Source organism: Apteryx rowi, unplaced genomic scaffold (assembly GCF_003343035.1).
Source record: "Apteryx rowi isolate R43461 unplaced genomic scaffold, aptRow1 scaffold_26, whole genome shotgun sequence".
NCBI lineage: Eukaryota > Metazoa > Chordata > Aves > Apterygiformes > Apterygidae > Apteryx > Apteryx rowi.
In genome coordinates, this window is record NW_020448974.1 from 248,539 (window position 1) to 267,425 (window position 18,887).

At 46.1% G+C, this 18,887-nt stretch overlaps 2 protein-coding genes across 11 annotated transcripts; one reads left to right on the forward strand and one right to left on the reverse strand.

The window, feature by feature from the left end:
• Positions 1-242: 242 nt before the first annotated feature.
• On the forward strand, positions 243-8,132 carry FAM104A (family with sequence similarity 104 member A). Of its 5 annotated transcripts, XM_026067451.1 has the most exons (5): positions 1,207-1,314; positions 2,622-2,696; positions 5,375-5,416; positions 5,705-5,767; positions 7,482-8,132. In XM_026067451.1, exons 2-5 carry the CDS (start codon positions 2,658-2,660, stop codon positions 7,722-7,724), a joined length of 387 nt encoding a protein of 128 aa, XP_025923236.1. In that variant the 5' UTR covers positions 1,207-1,314; positions 2,622-2,657; the 3' UTR covers positions 7,725-8,132. The 5 variants fall into 5 exon arrangements, 3 of the variants coding, with proteins under 3 accessions (XP_025923236.1, XP_025923238.1, XP_025923237.1); XR_003253772.1 differs by having other exon boundaries at positions 243-1,314; positions 2,861-5,416; positions 5,705-8,132; XM_026067453.1 differs by lacking the exon at positions 5,705-5,767 and having other exon boundaries at positions 1,208-1,314.
• A 640-nt stretch (positions 8,133-8,772) lies between these two features.
• COG1 (component of oligomeric golgi complex 1) lies at positions 8,773-18,887 on the reverse strand. 6 transcript variants are annotated; one of them, XM_026067446.1, is made up of 15 exons: positions 18,629-18,887; positions 17,802-18,055; positions 17,399-17,580; positions 16,829-16,999; positions 16,563-16,716; positions 15,327-15,537; positions 14,238-15,026; positions 13,752-13,898; positions 12,448-12,609; positions 11,970-12,097; positions 11,173-11,281; positions 10,555-10,664; positions 10,372-10,447; positions 9,954-9,993; positions 8,840-8,930 (listed from the first exon to the last, which is right to left on the reverse strand). In XM_026067446.1, exons 1-14 carry the CDS (start codon positions 18,884-18,886, stop codon positions 9,976-9,978), a joined length of 2,769 nt encoding a protein of 922 aa, XP_025923231.1. In that variant the 5' UTR covers position 18,887; the 3' UTR covers positions 8,840-8,930; positions 9,954-9,975. The 6 variants fall into 6 exon arrangements, with proteins under 6 accessions (XP_025923229.1, XP_025923228.1, XP_025923234.1 ...); XM_026067444.1 differs by lacking the exon at positions 9,954-9,993 and having other exon boundaries at positions 8,773-8,930; positions 17,802-18,046; XM_026067443.1 differs by lacking the exon at positions 9,954-9,993 and having other exon boundaries at positions 8,773-8,930.

Consider the following 18,887-nt stretch of genomic DNA (forward strand, 5'->3'; position numbering starts at 1 on the left):
GGTGACGCCAGGGCCCCCGGGTTGGGGGGGGCTTATTTTGCGGGGGGAGAGGAGCCCCACAGGGAGGTTTTGGGGTGGGAGGGCAGGCTAGCAGGCAGGCAGAAAGGGCCCCCCCCCGGGGGGGGGCTGCAAGTCTTGGGGGGATTGGTGGAATCGGGGGAAGCAGGGAGGGAAACCCTGCTCCTAGGACAGGGAGAGGCTGGAGGGCTGTAGTGGACGCTGCAGGGGTGGCGGAGGGAGGAGGTAGCTCCTGGCCTGTAGGCACTGACYAAGTACCGGCAGCTGAGGCTGCTGCTGAAGCCTTTCTGTAAGCAAAAGTCCAGCTGTAAATATCTTATTTGAGTCAGTTTAGTGTTTATATATATATTACTTTTAAAAACCAAAATAGCTCCATTCTAGATTTTGTGTAGTACCCAACACACTGAAGTCCATAGCTCTGTGGTGTTTGTATGGTGGGGAAAAATGACTTGATACTACTATTAAACTTCTGCTAATGCTGAGAGATGTCAGTTTACAACAATTTTGCTGTTATCTCTAAGCTGCTATGAAGCAGCACTGATGTCATAAGAGGATGGCAAATGCATGCGAAACAGTGAAGGACTGGTCTTTTAGGTGGTGTTTTCCAACACCTTAATTGCAAAGCTTTCATTCACCAGCAAAAATAACATTGTTGAGGAATGTCTTGACTTCAAATGCTGTGAGAATTGAGAGACTGAAGGAAGTCATCGTAGACACTAATTGTAGACTCATGTAAACAAGATGAACTTAATTGAGTATTTATTGAAAATGTAGTTACTGCTACTCTTCCTGAGTGCTTTTCTTAGCCAGTCAGATGTCATTCAAAACCCAAGGTGTATTTTTAGAAGTGTCTGAGTACTGAGCAGTGGCAAGGCTGAGAATTGTCAAAGGAGTTTACTTAGAAAGATGCTTATCACTAGTTTTGATGGCAGATATGAATCCATGTCTCTTAAAGTGATATGAAAATTTCATCCTGGCTCCTTTGTGAGAAAGGTCATAGTTGCTCTCTACAGAGTAAAAAGAAAACTACAAAGAGAATATGAAAGGCCACAGTAGATTAAAGGTTTAGAAGGATCCTTCATTAGTTTATCAATTTTTCATACTTTTATTGCAGACTCACTTTTAGAAAACAAAATAGAAGGTAAATCAGTGGGCTGCTAATATATTTTTTTCCTCCTTTCTACCACAATTTTCTTCAGGAAGAGGAGGCGGAATGGTAATGAAGATGACAGTCACATTCCCCAGACAAAGCGTAGTACCAGAAATACTGTCCTTCAGGACTCTTGGGACACTGAGGTGAGAGGCTGTTCAGGCAAATTGAGTTTCTTTTAATGCTGCATTTAAATTATGGTTGGAATATTGCATGAGATTTCATTCACAGAGAGCTGCTAATGAAAACACAAGTTTTGCGTTGTATAAGAGGCCCTGAGGCTTAGCTCAGTGATGTACTTCAAAGACTGGAATCTGTAAAATATAGTTTGGAAATCAGCATGTTTTCCAATGAATGTGCCTATCTTTTGCTTGAATGGTTCTGTTAATAYATTTCAGCTATTGATGTATAGTACCCAAAATGACTATGCAAGGAAAGCATTTACTGCCATTTTTAGTTTTGCTGTCTCAAATCAGGTGTAATGTATCCAGAACCAAACAGTGGATTACAAGTGCATGTGGTCACTTTGCCTGGCTGCATACTCTTCCACCTTTGTATTTACTTATAATAACATACGTAGTAGGAAGTGAAAATGCACTTCGCCATTAYAATGGAACTCTGACTACTGTGATATACAAAGTGCCCCTTGCAACCAATAGCACTTGTTTGATCTTTGAAAAACGTTCAGCAGTTTAAGCAAGACTTGCTCATTCAAAGCTGAAGGACTTGAACTCAAGCTATCTGGTTTCTGTTTGTCTTTGCTATGATCTTTTGTTGGACTGGGATAAATTCTTATCATTTTCTCTCTGGTCTCCCTGGCTGTTCTACAGCATAAGTAGTTATTTAAATTGCCAGAATATTGTGAAGTCAATTGGGAAGTGCTATCTGATGGAAGTGGGCACTGAGTTATGTCCAGAATTGGTCGCTCATATGGCAGGTGCTCTATGAAGGTGCAGTTTGCTAGCTTTGATAGTTTGTTTTTGTTTTTGTTTTTTATGCTGATTTCCAAACTGTGCTGCCCAGTTTTCTAAATTGTTCCAAGTATTAATCATCTGAAAATTCACTATACAGCTTTCTAGTTAGCAATGTGTCTCTGTTGCAATGTGATGATGAAAAGAGCACGGAGTTAGGAGGCTCCTTCCTGGTTTGTGTCCCTGGAAGTTAATGAGAGATATTTCTTTGAAATTTTTAAAAAATAGGGTTAGTGTTCTTTTGTGTAGCCCTCTCGCTCTGAAGGCTGGTTGCAATGAGTAATTATGAAGTATTGCAGTTATATGGAACTGTTAACTATACTTTGCTTGCACAAAATGTTGTGGGCTACATAACTTTGAGCAACCTGTCTTTTCTCTTTTGATAATGGCTTCAAAGCATACTTACATTCAAGATGATATGAAAATCTATATCCCATCACTCCTTTTGTCAGGAATACTTTTTTTTTTTTTTTTTAAACTAGTGCACCTTTAGAAGTGTCTGATGACAGTGACATTGTATGGAAAATGCTCTAACAGTTGAGATGTTCATCATGAAGGTATCTGCTGTGACAGAAAAACTGTCTTACGTTTCTGGTACCTGTATTACTGTTTTGGTAGAACTAACACTTGCTGGGATGAAGTTGTTGTTTGCTTCTTGGGTATAACGGGTAGAACATTAAATAGCTGCTTGCCATCTGACACTGAATCACTTGTCCAACAGGTTAAACACCTCTTCGTGTGTAGAGTAGTTAATGGCTAAACAAGCTTTATGGCGGGAGGAGGAAGAATTTAGTATGGAACAAGGGATTGAAGTAGGAGTAATGAAATTAAGAATATCAGGAAAAACCTTAATGGTGAGTGGCAGAAGCACCTTTGCTTGTCATATAAACACTTGACGTTTGACTGGGCAAAGCCGCTAAACTGCAGAAATGGAAATAGTCTTGTAGTAGCCACACAAGAGTGAATGACCTTAACTCTGTCCTTAACTGCTGATTTGTTTGGGTTGCCTGCAAGAACAGCATGGATATGAGCTGCCTGCCATGCCGCCAGCGAAATCAGTGCAAAGTTGAATTGCTGAAGCTAACATTAAGAGTACTGCTTCATGCATGCACCTGTGCTGTAAAAGTGTTTTTAACATATTAAACCCTGATGTGCAGGCAAGTAGAATTTCTTACTGTTGATGCTGGATCGGAGGAATGTGCTTGCTGGACACAGAGTCTTAGAAAAATCAATGTTCCCTTTCTCTAGGGAACAAAATTCACAATGTCTTCTACTGATGAATAGAGCTTTATTTTTTTTTCTATTTGCTTGTTTTCTTGTAATGTTGGATTACTGAATTGAGCATGCCCAGAAACTCAAACCGTGAGATTCAATCACTGTTATTCCAATGTATCTTTAAGGAATTCCTGTGCCAAATGGAGAAATTCTTATGCTTATAGTGCACAAGTGTTTCCAATTCATGTCACTTTGAAATTGTTGGCCATTTGTAACACTTTTATTTAGTTTCCTGGTAGTTTGTCATTTACAAAGGCAGCTCTTGCAGATTAAAAATCCTCACTAGCTGTAGAATATTGAAATAAGAGTAAAAGTGTGTGTGTGGGGGGGGAGGTGGGGGCGGCATTTTATAACTTTAAAGAGTACATGAGAAAAGAACTGCTTTTCATTTGAGGGCATAGGTACATCTGCCATTTGTGAAACATGTTGGCTAAAGTACCGATTTGTTTTGCCTGCCTTCAGTTGAAAGTTGGCAATTTTATTCATATTCAGCTTGACTTAATTGAGAACATAATCTCAGTATGAAAATCAGGCAGCTTTGTTACTAAAACTGAACTTGGTTTATGGCAGAATATCTCTTTCTGTTTTTTTCTTTCTCTTCAAAGATGACAGCAATATATGTAAAATGAGGGGATTTTTTTTGTCTTAGTGGCAGTTCAAATGTAGGCTGTTCTGTGATGTTATCCCTCCATGGTTTGCTTYTAGTCACGCTGCTCACATGAGCTAGATTTTTTGCAAAAGAGAATCACTGTTTTCTCCCATTGGATTGTCCTTTCATTCAGGGTAGACAGCATCCTTGACTTTGACTGACTCTTACAGGAGGGAGGCTGAGATTCTCTTCAGTATTAGCACTGTTTCTTGGCAGATTTTTATAAAGATGTGGGATTCCTGCTGTTCCTGAAGCAAACCATTCCCATACTTGTAGATGAAAACCACCATAAGGACGGCACTGAACTTCTACATTGCGGTTCAATCCATGAACATGCACATAAAGAAAAAGCTAGATGACTATACTGAATGCTAAATGCTAGCAAAGCAGTGCGCTTTCCACCCCATCTCATTTCCTGTTCAGCCTGTACTCCATCCTCTCCACTTACAAAGAGGTTAGCTTTGTTGTCTTCCTTAATGCTTGTTTACAAATTTAGCAAAAGCCCTTCCTCCTCTTAGTCATCTGCTTGCTCGTACATGAAGTTATGTAGAATCGTAGCAGATCCCATGAGATGCCTGCTGCAAGCAGCCACTCGGGGAATTATTAGAATGTGCAATTGTGCTCTGCACAACCCAGAGAATCACCAAGTAAAAGCCCTTTGCACTGTTTTTCCCTGGAAAGGAAGGGAGTCTTCAGTTTCTGGCTAATTCTTTTCCTTCCTGAATAACCTTCTTCTGTAAAACCTCATTTCTTAAGGTTCCTCTTTTGTTAGTCTGACTGAAGACGAGATTCCCCAGAGCCTAGAAATCAGCGGAGAGGGTTACTGACGCAGGACAAAAGTTGTTTATCTCAAAGCAGAGTTTTTGTCTAGCATTGCACCCGTGTCATTCTCTTCAAATATTACCCTAGTTAGGAAGGGTATTGCTGGTTTAAATTCTAATTAAAAACAGATTACTTCTCAGTTAAACTGATCTTGAAAGCTTTTGAGAGTAGCCAGGTCTAAATGGCTGTTTCTCAAGTTCCTGTGATTAGTGGTTGAGATGCTACATTACTGATCAGTGGATTAGTTAAAACATTTATCTGGTCTTTTATTTGGAAATTATTTAAAATTTTGCAACTACTCGGTGTGATGTTTAGAAGAGTTCATGAGCCAGATAAGCTTTGAAGATGCTCTTTCAATACTTAAGGTACTTAGAAGCCTTAATTGGGCTGCTTTCCTTTGCCCTTTCACTTAAAACATTGTTTCATTGTGTAGATAACTGTCGTTGCTGACATTATGACTTTAAGGATTCTTTTTTTGTCTAATTGTAGTCCAAATGCCTAACAGAATGTGCACCACAGCCTGGGGAAATGGTAGGTCTTTGACATGATTTGGGCAATAAATGGGTTTCACGTGCTAGTGAATTTTTGCATTAGAGAAATGGAAATAAAGAGGGTCTGATAAACCACATCTGTCAACAGCCTTAGATGCAGGAAGCACGTCCCAGGACACAATCTCTGTTTTTTTTTTAAAAAAAAAAAAAAAAGACATGCAGAAAACAGTCATTACTAACAGCTCTAAAATGTTTGTTCTGTTAAAACATGAAACCTTAGCAGTAATTAATACTAGGTTCTCATTTCAATTTTTACCTTGATTTTCAGAAGGTGGCTGTAACGAAAAACAGTAAGGAACACAGACTAAAAGGAAACAAAGTGTCCTGTGCGGTGGGTTTCTCTCCAAGGCTGCTGTAACTTGTTAAGCGTAACAGTGCTGCATTTCAATATTTGCGCTTTTATGCAAAATGAGATAGTCTAGCATACATTATTTAGTGGCCCTTCTCTGTCCTTCTAGTGTTCTCTCCCTCTCTAGTATTAGTAGTATTAGGAAGAGTAGCTGGTTGCTCATGTAGTTACATCTGTTGCTTTCTTTTTTTTTCTTTTTTTTTCTTTTTGTGCTTTAATGCTAGCTGAATCTAACATGCAGCATGGTTGCAGCCTCAGCAAAGTTTTCTGGCTTGCTATACTACAACAGAACTAAAGCATTTCTGGTGCTTAGCAAAAAAAAAAAAAAAAGGACATTTACTTTTGATTAGACAGTTGAATTCTCATGATCAATTGTGTAATCAGTGCTGTGGGACTTCCAGTCTGGCATTTTGGTCCATCTCAAATATTTATACAGAGTGGCTTCCTGGGCCTTTCTCGCTGGTTGTTGACAGACCTGCCAGGTGCAGTTTGCACCATTCTTCAGATTTTATTCCAAAGTGAGGCTTTCTGGATGTGGTGCAGACTGTTAAAATTACTGTTGACTTCTTTAAATTTGACTTCCTCTGCTGCGGCCACCAAGCTTTGACTTCTGTGGTTTTAGTTTAATACTTAAAGATGTTTATCTGCTGTCATTTATGCTGGCTGCTTTTTTGAATTTACACATTATGGGAGGAAGTAGTCACTTTCTCATTTTTAAGCACTTAAATCTTTCTAATATTGTTCTGAACAGCATATCACACTGTAATGAAATATTTCAGCTGTAACTAATGGAAGTCTTTCCTTAGCAGCCCTTAAAATGGTGTAAACAGTTTTATGTCTTTGAAACACTGAAAATCATGTCTTAGTGCTCTTCTAGTATTGTTACTATAAAATGTGTTTATCCTTCTAAATGCTGGTGAATGAGCCCTGTCCTCTTATGTGAGCTAAATCATGAGTTCTGTTTTCTGCACATGGAAGTATTTTGATGGCTGTCACTCTTTCACTGTAATGTCAAGTAAATTGATATAGAAAACTACAAGTTAATCTTTCAGTCCCAGTACTTATTGGGAAAATAGTAGCTGTATGTATATCAAGGTGTTCAAAGACTTAAAATGGGTATTGTGTTGCATTTATTTTTAACAGCCTGTTGCTTTGGATGCTTCAAATCACATTTTAGAAAAAATGACTTCTAGAAAGATGCTTTGCATGGTGCTTACCTAAACTGTCTGCTAGAACAGAACTGATGTGAAAAAACAGTACAGCTTTTTTCTAATGTCCTGCCTGCCTTTACTGACACATGCAATTCAGTAGAAATGTTCTTTATTTTCCAATTCTCGGATGGATTCAGCAAACTTCACTAGTGTTAATATGGGTCACGGGGGCAGAACTGGTGGGCCTAAAACCAAAAGATTGAAACTCAGTATACTGGAGGTCAGTGAACCTCAGGGTGAAAGCTTGTTCATCCCTTCAACTCCTTGTTGCTTTTCAGGTGTTGGCAAAATAAGTGAAGCAATGAATGCCAAGAAAGCACACTTGGTGGATGTACTTTAGTCCATCAGGCTGAATGTGAGCCTGAAAATGTGGAAGGGAGGGACTTATTCTAAAGGCGATTTACTTAACTGAGGTCTTTCACTGTGGACAGGAGAGAAAAATGTGTGTGTCATTTTGCTGTTAACATTCTCTTTGTGTCTCATAGTCCTCCAGCAGTGATAGCGGCAGCAGCAGCAGCAGTTGTAGTAGCAGTAGCATCAACAGTCCTGACAGAGCAAGTGGTCCAGAAACCAGCTTAAACCAGATAATTACAGGATCCAGTCCTGTCACCTCTCAGTCCTTCCATGAGCAATCTGCACTAAGTCAAGGTCCTTACTTCCACATCAACCAGATCCTGAAGGAGGCACACTTTCACAGCTTACAGAATCGGGGACGCCCTCCTACATGATGAACCAGCAGTTCCTTGCCTTCTGTGAAGGGACAGCACTGTGTAGATTTGATATTTCAACTTAAAGTTTGTTAAAATGGAATTGCACAAAACGCCTGTTGCCTTTTCAGTCTATATTTGAAATAACAGGTTAACAGGAAATTGTTTACTTGTGGTTTGCTGCACTATTGCAATGCAAAAGGGGCTTTGAAGCAATTTTTATAGGATTCTTTTTGGGGTGGTTATAAAGTACGTGTCAAGGTGAGACTGAGGAATCCACATCTGTATTATAGGGTTGCATAATGAGTCCAATTCCAATTGACTGCCTAATCTGTTTGTTAGCAGTTTGTTGCTTTATGTAAAGTTCTTTCAAACATTCATCTTCAGTTTTATAAGTCTTTTTTAATTTCAATAAAATAGTAAAAAATTTCTTTGGCAAAATAATTTTTTAAAGGCATGATGCTAGTTAACTGATTGTTTAGAGTTAAAAAGATGCTGAGAATATCTGCTGTTACTGGAATCCTTAGGACCAGCTGCAACTTTCTACCCAGCTTAGTGTGTGACGAGCCTTATCTTGCTTGATCTTTACTACTGCAGTATTCAAAAGAAAATGTGAAACTAGAACCAGGAAAGCTTAGGCAGCTGTAGCCAAAATATCGGGTGCCCATTGGGGTCCTTTAGATAGCAGAGTTGTGATCTCTTGAGGAAAGTATAGAGTAGCCTGGAGAGGGGCTTTTGAACAGGGAGAAAGTAGACCTGTGTAGCTCAGACACAAATTTCTAACTGTGAAACGTTTTGTTTTCTATTAAATTGTGTGCTACTTTAATTTGAATTTAAGGTTAACAGTTCCTAAGGAATAGGAAGTGAAAGAGTAGATAGACTTCTGTTTCAGTAGCCAGATTACAAAGACCATCCTGACTGATGTCTGATTTAAGTAGCAAACTATGATCTTGCTAAGGATGGAAAAGCAATCCTCTTCTGATAATAACAGTAGAGGTTTTACCAGACCCTGTTGAGAGGAGAGTGTGAAGATGAATATATAGACAAATGTGTGGGTTTTTTATTTTTATTTTTTTTTTGATTGAATCACTTGGTCATGCCTGAAAGCCATCCCAGCTTGAAGAGAGAAGGTGCAGCTGTGTCTTCCTCCTCGATTACAAGCTGCCTGAACAAAGAGCCAGGGCGGAATGTCTCATCTTCTGTTCTTGTGAGTGCAGGAGGTGGAACCTGTATTTTTTATTTTTTTTAAAGAGAGAGTCAGTAACTATTACAGCATACCTTTGATTTTTTTTTTTTTGTTTTTGTTTTCATATCCTCACCTACAGTAGCTGCAAGGAGGCACAGACTACAGCAGAACAGCTGTTCTCAGGCATGTTGAGCCTGAACCTCAAACTAAGTTGTGTTATTGCTGCTCTAGGTGGTTAGTGACAGGCAGGACAGCGGCGACTGAGTGGTACAAGCCTAGTTCTTGCTGTTGTTAGCAACAGTTAACTTCTCGGATGTCATTCAGTGCTCAAAAACAATCATTCTGTATTGCAGGAGGGAAGAGGCTGTTGCTCTCAATGCAAGGGGGATAACAGAATGCTAAGAGTACAACTCTAGCCTCTGTGTAGAGAGCTGTTCTTAAGTAACTGTGGACTTTAACCTCTCCAGAACCTTTTTAGCATAAAAGAAGTAAGCATCTGTCAGTAATTCAGAGAAGTGTGGCCAGTGCAGAATATGTCAACACAGCCTTTGCTACTGCCACAACAGAAGAGAGGAGCAGTAGGAGTGAGACAGACATGACTACATGCTTCTACAGTCTATTATGCCCAAGGTGTAAGAGGTAAAGAATACCTTCATTTTGAAGCTTCAGGCTTTTATACAACCTTTATACAATGTCTAGCTCTTAATGCTTCTGAATAATGGAGAACAAGAGTGGCAGAGTAAAGTTAGCATCTCAGGTAACACTCTCTGCTCCGATAAAAATCAGATCTTTACACTTCTGTCCCAGTTGAAAGGACATCACCATAGATAGATACCAAGTTAATAATGGCTAAAGGAAACAGATTGCTAAATACTGTTTCCTGTAACAGTGAGGTATTCCTTGGCTCTCTGCCCTCAGCATGGGGAGCTCCATCTAAACAGATATTTCAAACTGTGGGAAACATGTAGCAACGCGATAGTTGTCTGCTAATAAAACTCAAACATTGGACAACACAAAGTGTTTGCAGGAGAAGCAAGCCACTCAATTCACACAGGCTTAAATACCCAAGCGAGACTTCATCAGGAGTTAAAGGTCAGCATCATACTGGAAGGGAGTTCAAATAATTAGACAGTATCCTTCAACATTTCTTGCAGCCATTCTTAAATGAACCAAGTCTTTTATGCATTGATCTCAAAATGCCTCATCTGTATAAGTTTTCACTGCATTTTCATGGTGGTTATTGCCTATGTTTTATTGCAGAGCAGTGCGCCAAAAAAAATCCAGGCGTCRGTTTTTTTGAGGGGCAAGGGGAAATCCAAACCATCTCCTGCTGTGTTGCCATAATGGTTTTCTCATTTTACAGAAAATAAAAAACAGGTTAAATATTACTATGTTTGGCTACTTTCTTCTTTCCCTGCAAGTTACAGTGTAGGTGGGAGAATGAGCACTGGCAGAAAGTTAATATGGTTTTATTTTACCAACCTGAACTCTTTCTGTGTTTCTGGTAGCAGATTTGGTCTTTCGTGAGCTGGACATACTTAGCGGCAGAAGTCCAAATCTTAAAGAAATGGAATAAAAAAATGCAATTAGTAGCACGGAAGCAACAGTTTTTAGAAGTGTTTCCTAAAGAGATGTGAAAATGCACAGCACACTTGAATAACTTACCTGATCTGACTGGATGCTAATGGCAAGATATTATGAAGCTCCTGGGAGCTCAGAGCGCTGCTCCTACTAGTGTATTGGTTCTCCGTCCCAGTTAACAAGCCAAAGAGAACCTAGAAGACATGAAGTAGCTGCTAGTGTTTGGGGGCATCTGTGGAGCTGATCACATGAATGGCACACACTCACAGTCTACTGTATTTTTGGCAACATTCCAGAATACTTGTGGTTAGTTGCTTAATTATCCAAGTTTCAAGTTTGAATATTAAGTCTCTCTCTTCACCCTCTTTAACTCTTGCTTTTAATTGGTGCTGCTAGCTATTATCATAGTTGAATTCTAGGCCTATTTCAGTACTACTTAACCCAATTAGTATCACACAGGCTCCACTGAAGCCTGTTAGATAAAGTTGAGCCAATTCCATGCATGATTATGTGTTATCTAGCCAGCCCAGCAAGCTACTCTTCAGCTGGCTTTAAATACTCTTCGCGTTCCTGAGTAAGTGCCAGTAGTTATCTTTGGGTATTAAGCAGTTTATAAACCCACCAAAGCTGCCCTTGTAGAGCGCAGCGAACTTGTTTTGCAACATTGCTTCCTGATGCATTCTTTCCTTTTCCTGAACTTACAGAGGTTCGTTGAACCAGGCGATTAAGGTTGCTATTTAAGTGTGGAGTAAAAACATCCAAGTCAAACGGATCTATGTGTCCCTCCAGGAAGTCAATCACCTTCTCAATCCTACAACCAGAGCAGAAGAGTCCTGTCAGTGTTACATCTTAGAGGAGCAGGATACAGGAAGAATGGCTGCTGATGAGGGCAAGGTAGTTTCATTCATCCCTCTGAAACCTTGAAGGACTTACCCCTAAGAGGTGACTAAGCAAAACAGAAATTGCCTAGCAGAACAGTAGCTGTTTGAATGGCTTCCAGCTATTACAAATACAATCTACAAAGCCTGCTATTGCATAGGAAAATTCACCCTGCTGTAAGTCTTACAGAAAGAAAGATGCCTCAGTCTCAAGACTGGAACATAGACAAGTTTTAGACTCTTGGGTGGGAGCCTAACTATTCTCTCCAGGAGCTTTCTCTGAAGGTACCCCTGCTGCCACACAGACATGCTGTATACGCAAGCAGGGGGGACCAGTTGCTGTTTCCGAGCTGTCAGCCTCAGAATCCCATCTCTCCTTCTACATTTTGAGGATGAGCTTAGTGTCAGTGAAGGGAGTCGGAGAACAAAGCTCTCCAACTACAGGACAGACCTGTTCCCAGGGCAGTGCACAAAGAGGAGTGTCTGCGCTGCTCTTCAGGATGTTCTGCTTGGCCTAAAGACACCACTTCTGTGGATACTCTCCTGACTGCTGGTAAGTTTAAACAGTTTGGGGGCCCAACAAGCTACTGCTGGGATCTGAATCCCACAACTATACTGCACCCAGAGTCATGCTTGATCCTGCTGGCTTTTGCTTCCTCGCTCTTTGCCGTCAAGATGATATTCAGGTACCGCAGATCATAGAGTAACTGCAAAGCTCTGTTCTGGGTCATGGGGAAGGTGCCTTCTTTCTGCAAATAGGACAGTCAAAAAAAAAAAGCTGTCTTGACTCACATTGTAAACAGGGCTTTCAAAGGACTGCTGTAGGCTAAACATTTAACAGTGCTGGCATCAAGAATCAACCAACCCAGCTAAACCATTCAGAGCAGGCAATCTGGTGTCGGATCCACTTGTTGCCTCATCTTTTTTGGGAGGTGGTGGTGAAAAGGGATGCAGTCACCCTTTCTAACTTTCACTGGTGGACGGTTTCTGTTCCACCGGACGGGAGCATACGTTATTGCCACATGATCCAGCAACCCTCTCGTCCCACGCTAACTCCAGCAAGGGCAGCACTGTGAGCAAGCTGATCGTACTCACATACCTTCTCCTGCTTCTTTTCCAAAAGCTTTTCATAGGCAGCAAGCACTTCCGCCATGCACGTCTTCAGCAGCTCCTGCAAGGTGACTTTTGGAAGAGTGTGACCTCCAACGCGGTTCACCTCTTGGCACAGACTGAAGAGGAGGCACTGAACGTACCAGGATGGCTGTTTAAAAAAGTTAGGAAAGTATTATTTTCATGTGGTGTGTAAGCTACATCAGCTTTATCAAGGGGACAACTTCCTTTTGGTTGTCCTGCTTCCTCAGCAACCTCAGATCTCTACCACTGAGATCTACCTGCCCCCATAGCCTGGCTCCAATCTTTCATAAGATTTCATCTACTGGTAGACCAGAGATTTGGTTATAGTGGTCCTAAAAGTCACACAAGTACTTTCAAGAGGAAGTCTTCAGCTGAATGTGGTCAAAACGGAACTGCTCTTTCTGCCTTTTTTCTATCACTGTTGATGCCAGCACGTTATTTGGGTTCATTGTTTACTCCCTTGCCCTTCTCCCTTATCTGCAAACTATCCTGAACTTTCATCCTGGTGCTTTTTCCTTCAGAATCACCAAAATTCACCTTCTGAAGGTCACTACAAGAGACTGTTGCCCTGTCCAGCCTCTCTTACTGAGCAAACGCTGAACTCATTCTTGCTTTGGCCCTCCTCTCCCTCTGTGAAATTGCCGCCTGCTTTATCACCGCAAGTGTCACTCCTGCCCTCCCCAAGAGCCTAAGGAAATCTGCAGGCCTCAGGTTTCTTCTCAGGTTTTGCACACTCCTGCTTTTATGGTCCTGTCTTTCAGTGCTTTGAATTTCCTTGAAATCATCTCTCCTGCAGGCCTCTGTGTATAAGCCAAATGTGAGTCCTTTGGCTCAGCTTTATAGGATCTGGGCCAATCTCATTCATTTGAATATGCAGCAGCAACTGTCTAATTTCCTTCCTCTGACCTCTGTCCTTAAAGAATAAGCACTGCAAAGAACAAATAACAACACAAGAGAGTGTTTGCCCTGTGGTCATAACACCAGGCAAACTCCACAGCAGGTCAGCACACTTGGACTTCACACTTGACTTTCAGTGGGAAGGATGCTGGCTTCTCTACTGACCCACGGAAGTGTTAAGTCTAGAGATACCACTTGATAAATGACCTGCTAAATACGGAGCTGAAGCCTGCTTAASTGAGGCATCCCTGAAGTCACTCTTGCAAAAGACACAGGCTGGTGAGTGTTTGACAAAGCTGTGGTTTTGGAGACCAGTGCTTTTCTCCTCCTGACAGACTGTTTGTCTGCACTGGGAGAGGATGTTTCTCATACCTGCACAGGCAGCCGGATCTTTGACGTTACACTGTTTCCAGACTCGGTCTCCTCCTGAATTTCAATTTCATCCCAGTTGGTGGCTGTGGCCAAGATGGAGCCTGCTGTGTCTAACAGCAACGTGCGGGTAAAGCACTGAACCAGAGCCTAGAGCACAGAATACAAAAGCACRCAGTCACAGGAGAGACAGTTCTAATGTGAGTAATAAAAAACGTGCAGCCTATTTCTTCCTGTGGAGGCCGACCTCCCTCATCCCGTTCCTCCCCAAGTGAACCTTGTGAAGACCATCCCCTTACAGTGGATCTGCTGGATGCCACCTCCAAGCTGCAGCTACCTCCTCTCCCCACAGGTTGATTGAGCCCTGTGGTGGCAGTGTGATGAGCTCTCAGGAGCTGGCACCAGCTAAGGAGCAGCAGCACTGCCCGCAGGGAGCTGAATGAGAGAAACCCACACAGGAAACACGTGATGAGAGAAACAGCCCCTTACTTTGGTGACAGCCGAGCTCCATATCTGATAAGCAAACAGGCTCTGCTGCAAAAGCTCTGCCTTCACTTCCTGCCACTTGGCCTGCACAGGRTTCACCTCCTGGGCTTTCCCCTTCCCCAGCTTCTTTGTGGAGCGGGTTTCCTTCAGTGCTGTCTCCGTGCTGCCCGACTGGCCCAGGATACACTGCTTCAGGTGAGGGCACAGCTCGCTCAGGGACTGGCAGAGTCTTGCCATGAAGAGGACAGCATTGAGTTTGGTATCGCTGGGAGCGTCTGCCTGCTCTCTCAGCAGGCTCTGGGCGCTCTGGAGCTCTTCGCGCACGCAGCCCAGCACATAGTGGATGCAGGCGATGCAATGGTCGCGGAGCAGCCCCTCCACGGTGCTGGCATCGGCGTATCGGTCGAAAGCAGAGCGAGACAGCACCGCGGGAGCTGCCTCCTTGGCAGGTGAGGAGTCTGAGGGAAGGTAGGACAGAAGGTCATCCAACTTGGCCTTCAGTTTTGAGTCGAGAGCTGAGCAGAAGCTCTGCACACAGGGAGTGAGCACCTGTGCTTTCATGGATAGGCCACTCTTGGTGAACTGGCTGCGGTTTGCCACGTTGACCCAAGCGGCATCTGAAGGCAGGTCACTAGAGCTCTCTGACCACAGAAATAGGGCCACATCGTGTTCAAACTGGATGTGTTTGCTAGGGACAGAGGTGCTGGACTTGCTTTCAAGTTCTTGTAGGGCTAAGATGAGAAGCTGTTTGGAGCTGCTTGAGATGGAGTCAAATCCTTCTTTAGTCAGTGTCTGGAAGAGAATGAGGGGGAAAAAAAAAGCACCCTTTATTAGTGCTTCCTGCTACCCTATCACTATTTAGGTATGCAATTAGGGCTGGCTCACAGGCAGCAACGGACAGTCCTAAATAATCAAAGGGACACAGCAAAGTTCCCAGGTTCTCCATGAATTGCCAGCTGCCCCAAACTTTGTGCACGAGGCTTAGCCCAGAACYATGCCCCAGCCAGCTCTGCTGAGGCAGCTTGGCTGCCACGCAGGCAACAAAGCTTCGCTCAAGGGAAACCCGAGGGGTGGCTGGTGTGGAGCACCCACCTGTAACCTGTCCAGGAACAGCTGCTGCAGCAAGTCCTCCCAGAAGGAAGCAGGTTTGTCCAAAAGGTGACGGCATACAGTGTCCCAGTGCTGGCTCACGGACTCGCTTGTGAGCAGCTCCCACACTGCATCGCGGATCCCAGCAAGGCCTTTCAAGCTCTTCACATAGACTAACAGGTTGGTGATTCCAGCCTTGATGTCGTCATTACACCTGAAGGCAATGTTTCACTTCAGTCTGACTTGCTCAGTCACAGCCCCAGGGAAGGTAGGAGAGAATGTCTGCTACAAGGTGGGGAAATTCTTAACATTTCAGTAAGAGGCTCTACCTGGGAGAAACACCTACTGAGGGTGCCCTTTCCTCTCGGTGAGTCTGGCAGCTGCACCCTGGATCCCACACCAGGGCCTAGCAGGAATACCACGTACCCTCCAGCAGGAACGCAGGGCTGTGACGGGTATCCAAGCTGGGAGCACTGCCGCAACACTGCACCAGCACCCCAGGAATGCTGCCCCTGCTACACTAACTGCTCCCCCGTTGCCAGCCAGCACGGACAGGCAGGGAGAACACGCAGGGCGCTATGAGATGCATTGCTGGGGAAACATCCCATGGCCACGCACCATGGCACGCTGCAGCTGACTGCAGGGACCAGCTGGCCACCCTGGCAGCAGCTCCACAGGATAACGATACAGGACTGACAAGTGACTGACAAGGCTGTTAAGGGGGGAGGAAGGGCTGCCAGACTGTTCCCCTTCAGAGGGCAAAGCACAGTGGGAAGGGGTGGAGCTGGGAGATCTATAAAGGGGTCTGGCTGCATCTCCCACAGTCTGGAGAAGGGCAGTGAGGAGGAAAGAGGTGCTGGACCTGGAAGAGCCAGGTAAGGGGTTTCCTTCTCATTTATTCTCTGTGCTTGTTTGCTGGTGGGTTACTGCAGYATGCAGGAACTCTAAACAAATACCGCTATGCAGCCCTGGGTGAGTTTGTGTGGTCTGTTATATTGGAGTGTTACAGCCTGGCTTTCAGGACAGCCCTATGCTGTTTCTAGTTGTTTAATTGCAGGGGAGAGGGGGATGGTGGACAGGGAGCCAGCAGAAGGCACCGCCTGTCTGGAGTCAGCAAGTGACCTTGGGTTTGTTTTGTGCTGCTGCTTTGGCACAGAGACTTTGTGGTGTCTGGGAAAGTCCTACAAAGGAGGCCACTGCCCGTGGTTTCCAGTGGCACAGAGGTGCTGCCACACTCACATGGTGATCCACTTCTGCAGCGTATCTCTGAGGTAGTCCTGGCTGATGGGGTGTGCCAGGGTCCGGAGGGCCGGCTGGAACTCCACCACAGATGCCGGGAGGTATCTGAACCAGCTGCTCAGCTTCACCTCRTCCTCCAGAACCCCACCTCCCCCTGGAAGCACACCGGATGGGGGAAATCAGCCCAGCGCAGCGGCAGCCTCCTGCCCCACAAACCCAGACGGCCAGAGCTGTAAGCCAGAGCTGCCTGCTGGCCGGGCGCTCACCTGCTGGGTGCTGGCCTGTGGTGCTCTCCAGTGTCGAGAAGAGCAAGCCACAAGCCAGGGCTGGATCTGAGGGTGCCCCTTCAGGCATCGTGTAAAAGAGAGCGTGAGCCTGGTACAGGGTAGTGGTTAGCAGCTCCATCAGTGAACACACTTGAGCTTTTATACCTGCACCTGCAAAGAAATGCCTTTCAGTAAAGGCAGCCCCTTTGACAGAGACGTGACCAGCCCTGTGTTTCAAGGCAGGCAGGCCTGTGATTCTAGGGAAACGTTTCCAGYGAAGGGCTGCAGGGCACAGGACTCGGCTCTGTGCATCACCTGCTTCCCCAGTTAAAGATGGGYTTGGCGTGGGCCCCTGTACACTTAATTCAGCATTGCGGCAAAACGCTGCCAGCGTTGTCAGCTATAACACTGCAGTAGTGCGCAGTGGCTGTGCCCCTGCCATCGTGAGCTTTACAGGACTAACGTCCCCAGATCTTCTGCCTGCGTGCTGCAGTGCAAGAAGGGCAAGCAGGAGATAAAGCAAAGGGGGTTACCCAGAATTAAGAAAGGAGGCGATCCAGCCATACTGACCATGATGTGGCTGGTTGAGAAGCTGCTGGATAGCCGACTTCCTTGCCAAAAGGAAGTCTGCCAAGGCCTGGCGTGGAGAGCTGTCCTCCAGGAGCATGATAGAGCACAGTGCTTCTGCCACCGCCTGGTCTGACACGGCCCGGCACTTCAGCAGGGATTTGCTCTCCTGCAGGATGGTGGATCTAGCAAGGAAATGAGCCAGGCAGTCACCATGCACTGGAGGGAAGTAGTTCAGTGTTTGACTGAGGTATTCAGCTCTGGGCTCACTGTGAGCCAAGCTGGGGAGAGGCAGCCGTGGGTCAAGGACGAGCAGGGAAGGAGGAAGGTGGTCGCCCATCTCTTCCCTGCTCGGAGCCATCGAAGGGCAGCAGATCGCGGGGTGGGCTGGCACCGGGCTGCTCACCTGAAGTGGCTGGCGGCAGCAACTTGCCGGACGAGGATGGGGAAGCGGGCGAGGATGGGGCTGTACCGGGAGCTGCCAGGCTCGAGCTGCAGGAGCCCATGGAGGTGGCAGCAGAGCAGGTAGAGGCGGGTGGCGTGCAGGTACCGCGAGGCCTCCATGGCGCTCCACACCTTCTCCGGGATTTCCAGCAGCAGCTTGATCTGCGCCGCGGTGCGGTAGAACCGCTCCTGCGCTGGCTGCGGTGCCTGGGCAGCCTGGTCAGGGAAGGCCCCGCTGCTGCCACGGCTGCACCCCAGGGTGCCTGGTCCCCCCAGTACCCCTATCCCTGGGGTGCCTGGTCCCCCTGTCACCCCCCATCCCTCTGGGACCCCATTCCCTGGGACACCCAGTCCCCCCAGCACCCCCCTGGCCCTCTGGGGTCCCCTTCCCTGGGGTGCCTGGTCCCCCCCCATCACCTCCCTGGGCCTCCTGGTCCCCTTGTCACCCCTGACGCTCCGGGCACCCCCTCACCCGGGGCACTCCGACCTCCCCCCATCACCCCCCATCCCTCTGGAGCCCCCAGTCCCCCCAGCACCCCCTTGTCCCTCTGGGGCTCCCTTCCCTGGGGTGCCCGGTTCCTCCTGGGCCTCCAGGTCCCCTGTCACCCTCCGGGGCCCCCTCCCCCGGGGCACTCGGGCCCCCTGTCACCCCCCCTGTCCCTCCCCAGGCCTCCCGATCACCCCCGTCCCTCCGGTGCCCCACTCCTTGGGGTGCCCGGTGCCCCCGCCGTCCCTCCCCGGTTCCCCCGTCGTTCCCCCCCGGTTTTCCCCTTCCCCGGGGTGTCTCACCGGCGCCGGCGGTCCGGCCCGGCCCGCGCCGCCCCGCTGCAGCCCCCGCACGGCGCCCAGGAGGCTCTCGGCGCTGAGGCGCATCTCGGCGATAGTGTCGGCCGCCTCGATGAGGTCCCGGTAGCGCTCGCCCACCATCTGCCGCAGCTCCTCCCGCTTCTGCTCGATGCCGGCGCGCAGCCGCCGCTCGACGGCGCGCAGCTCGGCGGCCGTGTGCGCCTCGAAGAGCGCCTCGGCCTCGGCGCCCCGCGCCGCCATG

Bases quoted from the DNA above. Each gene is read 5' to 3' on its own strand.
- FAM104A (XM_026067451.1), top strand. From the start codon at position 2,658: ATGGAAAATGCTCTAACAGTTGAGATGTTCATCATGAAG. The intron at 2,697-5,374 runs GTATCTGCTGTG...GTCTAATTGTAG, and splicing joins TTGAGATGTTCATCATGAAG to TCCAAATGCCTAACAGAATG. The intron at 5,417-5,704 runs GTAGGTCTTTGA...CTTGATTTTCAG, and splicing joins CACCACAGCCTGGGGAAATG to AAGGTGGCTGTAACGAAAAA.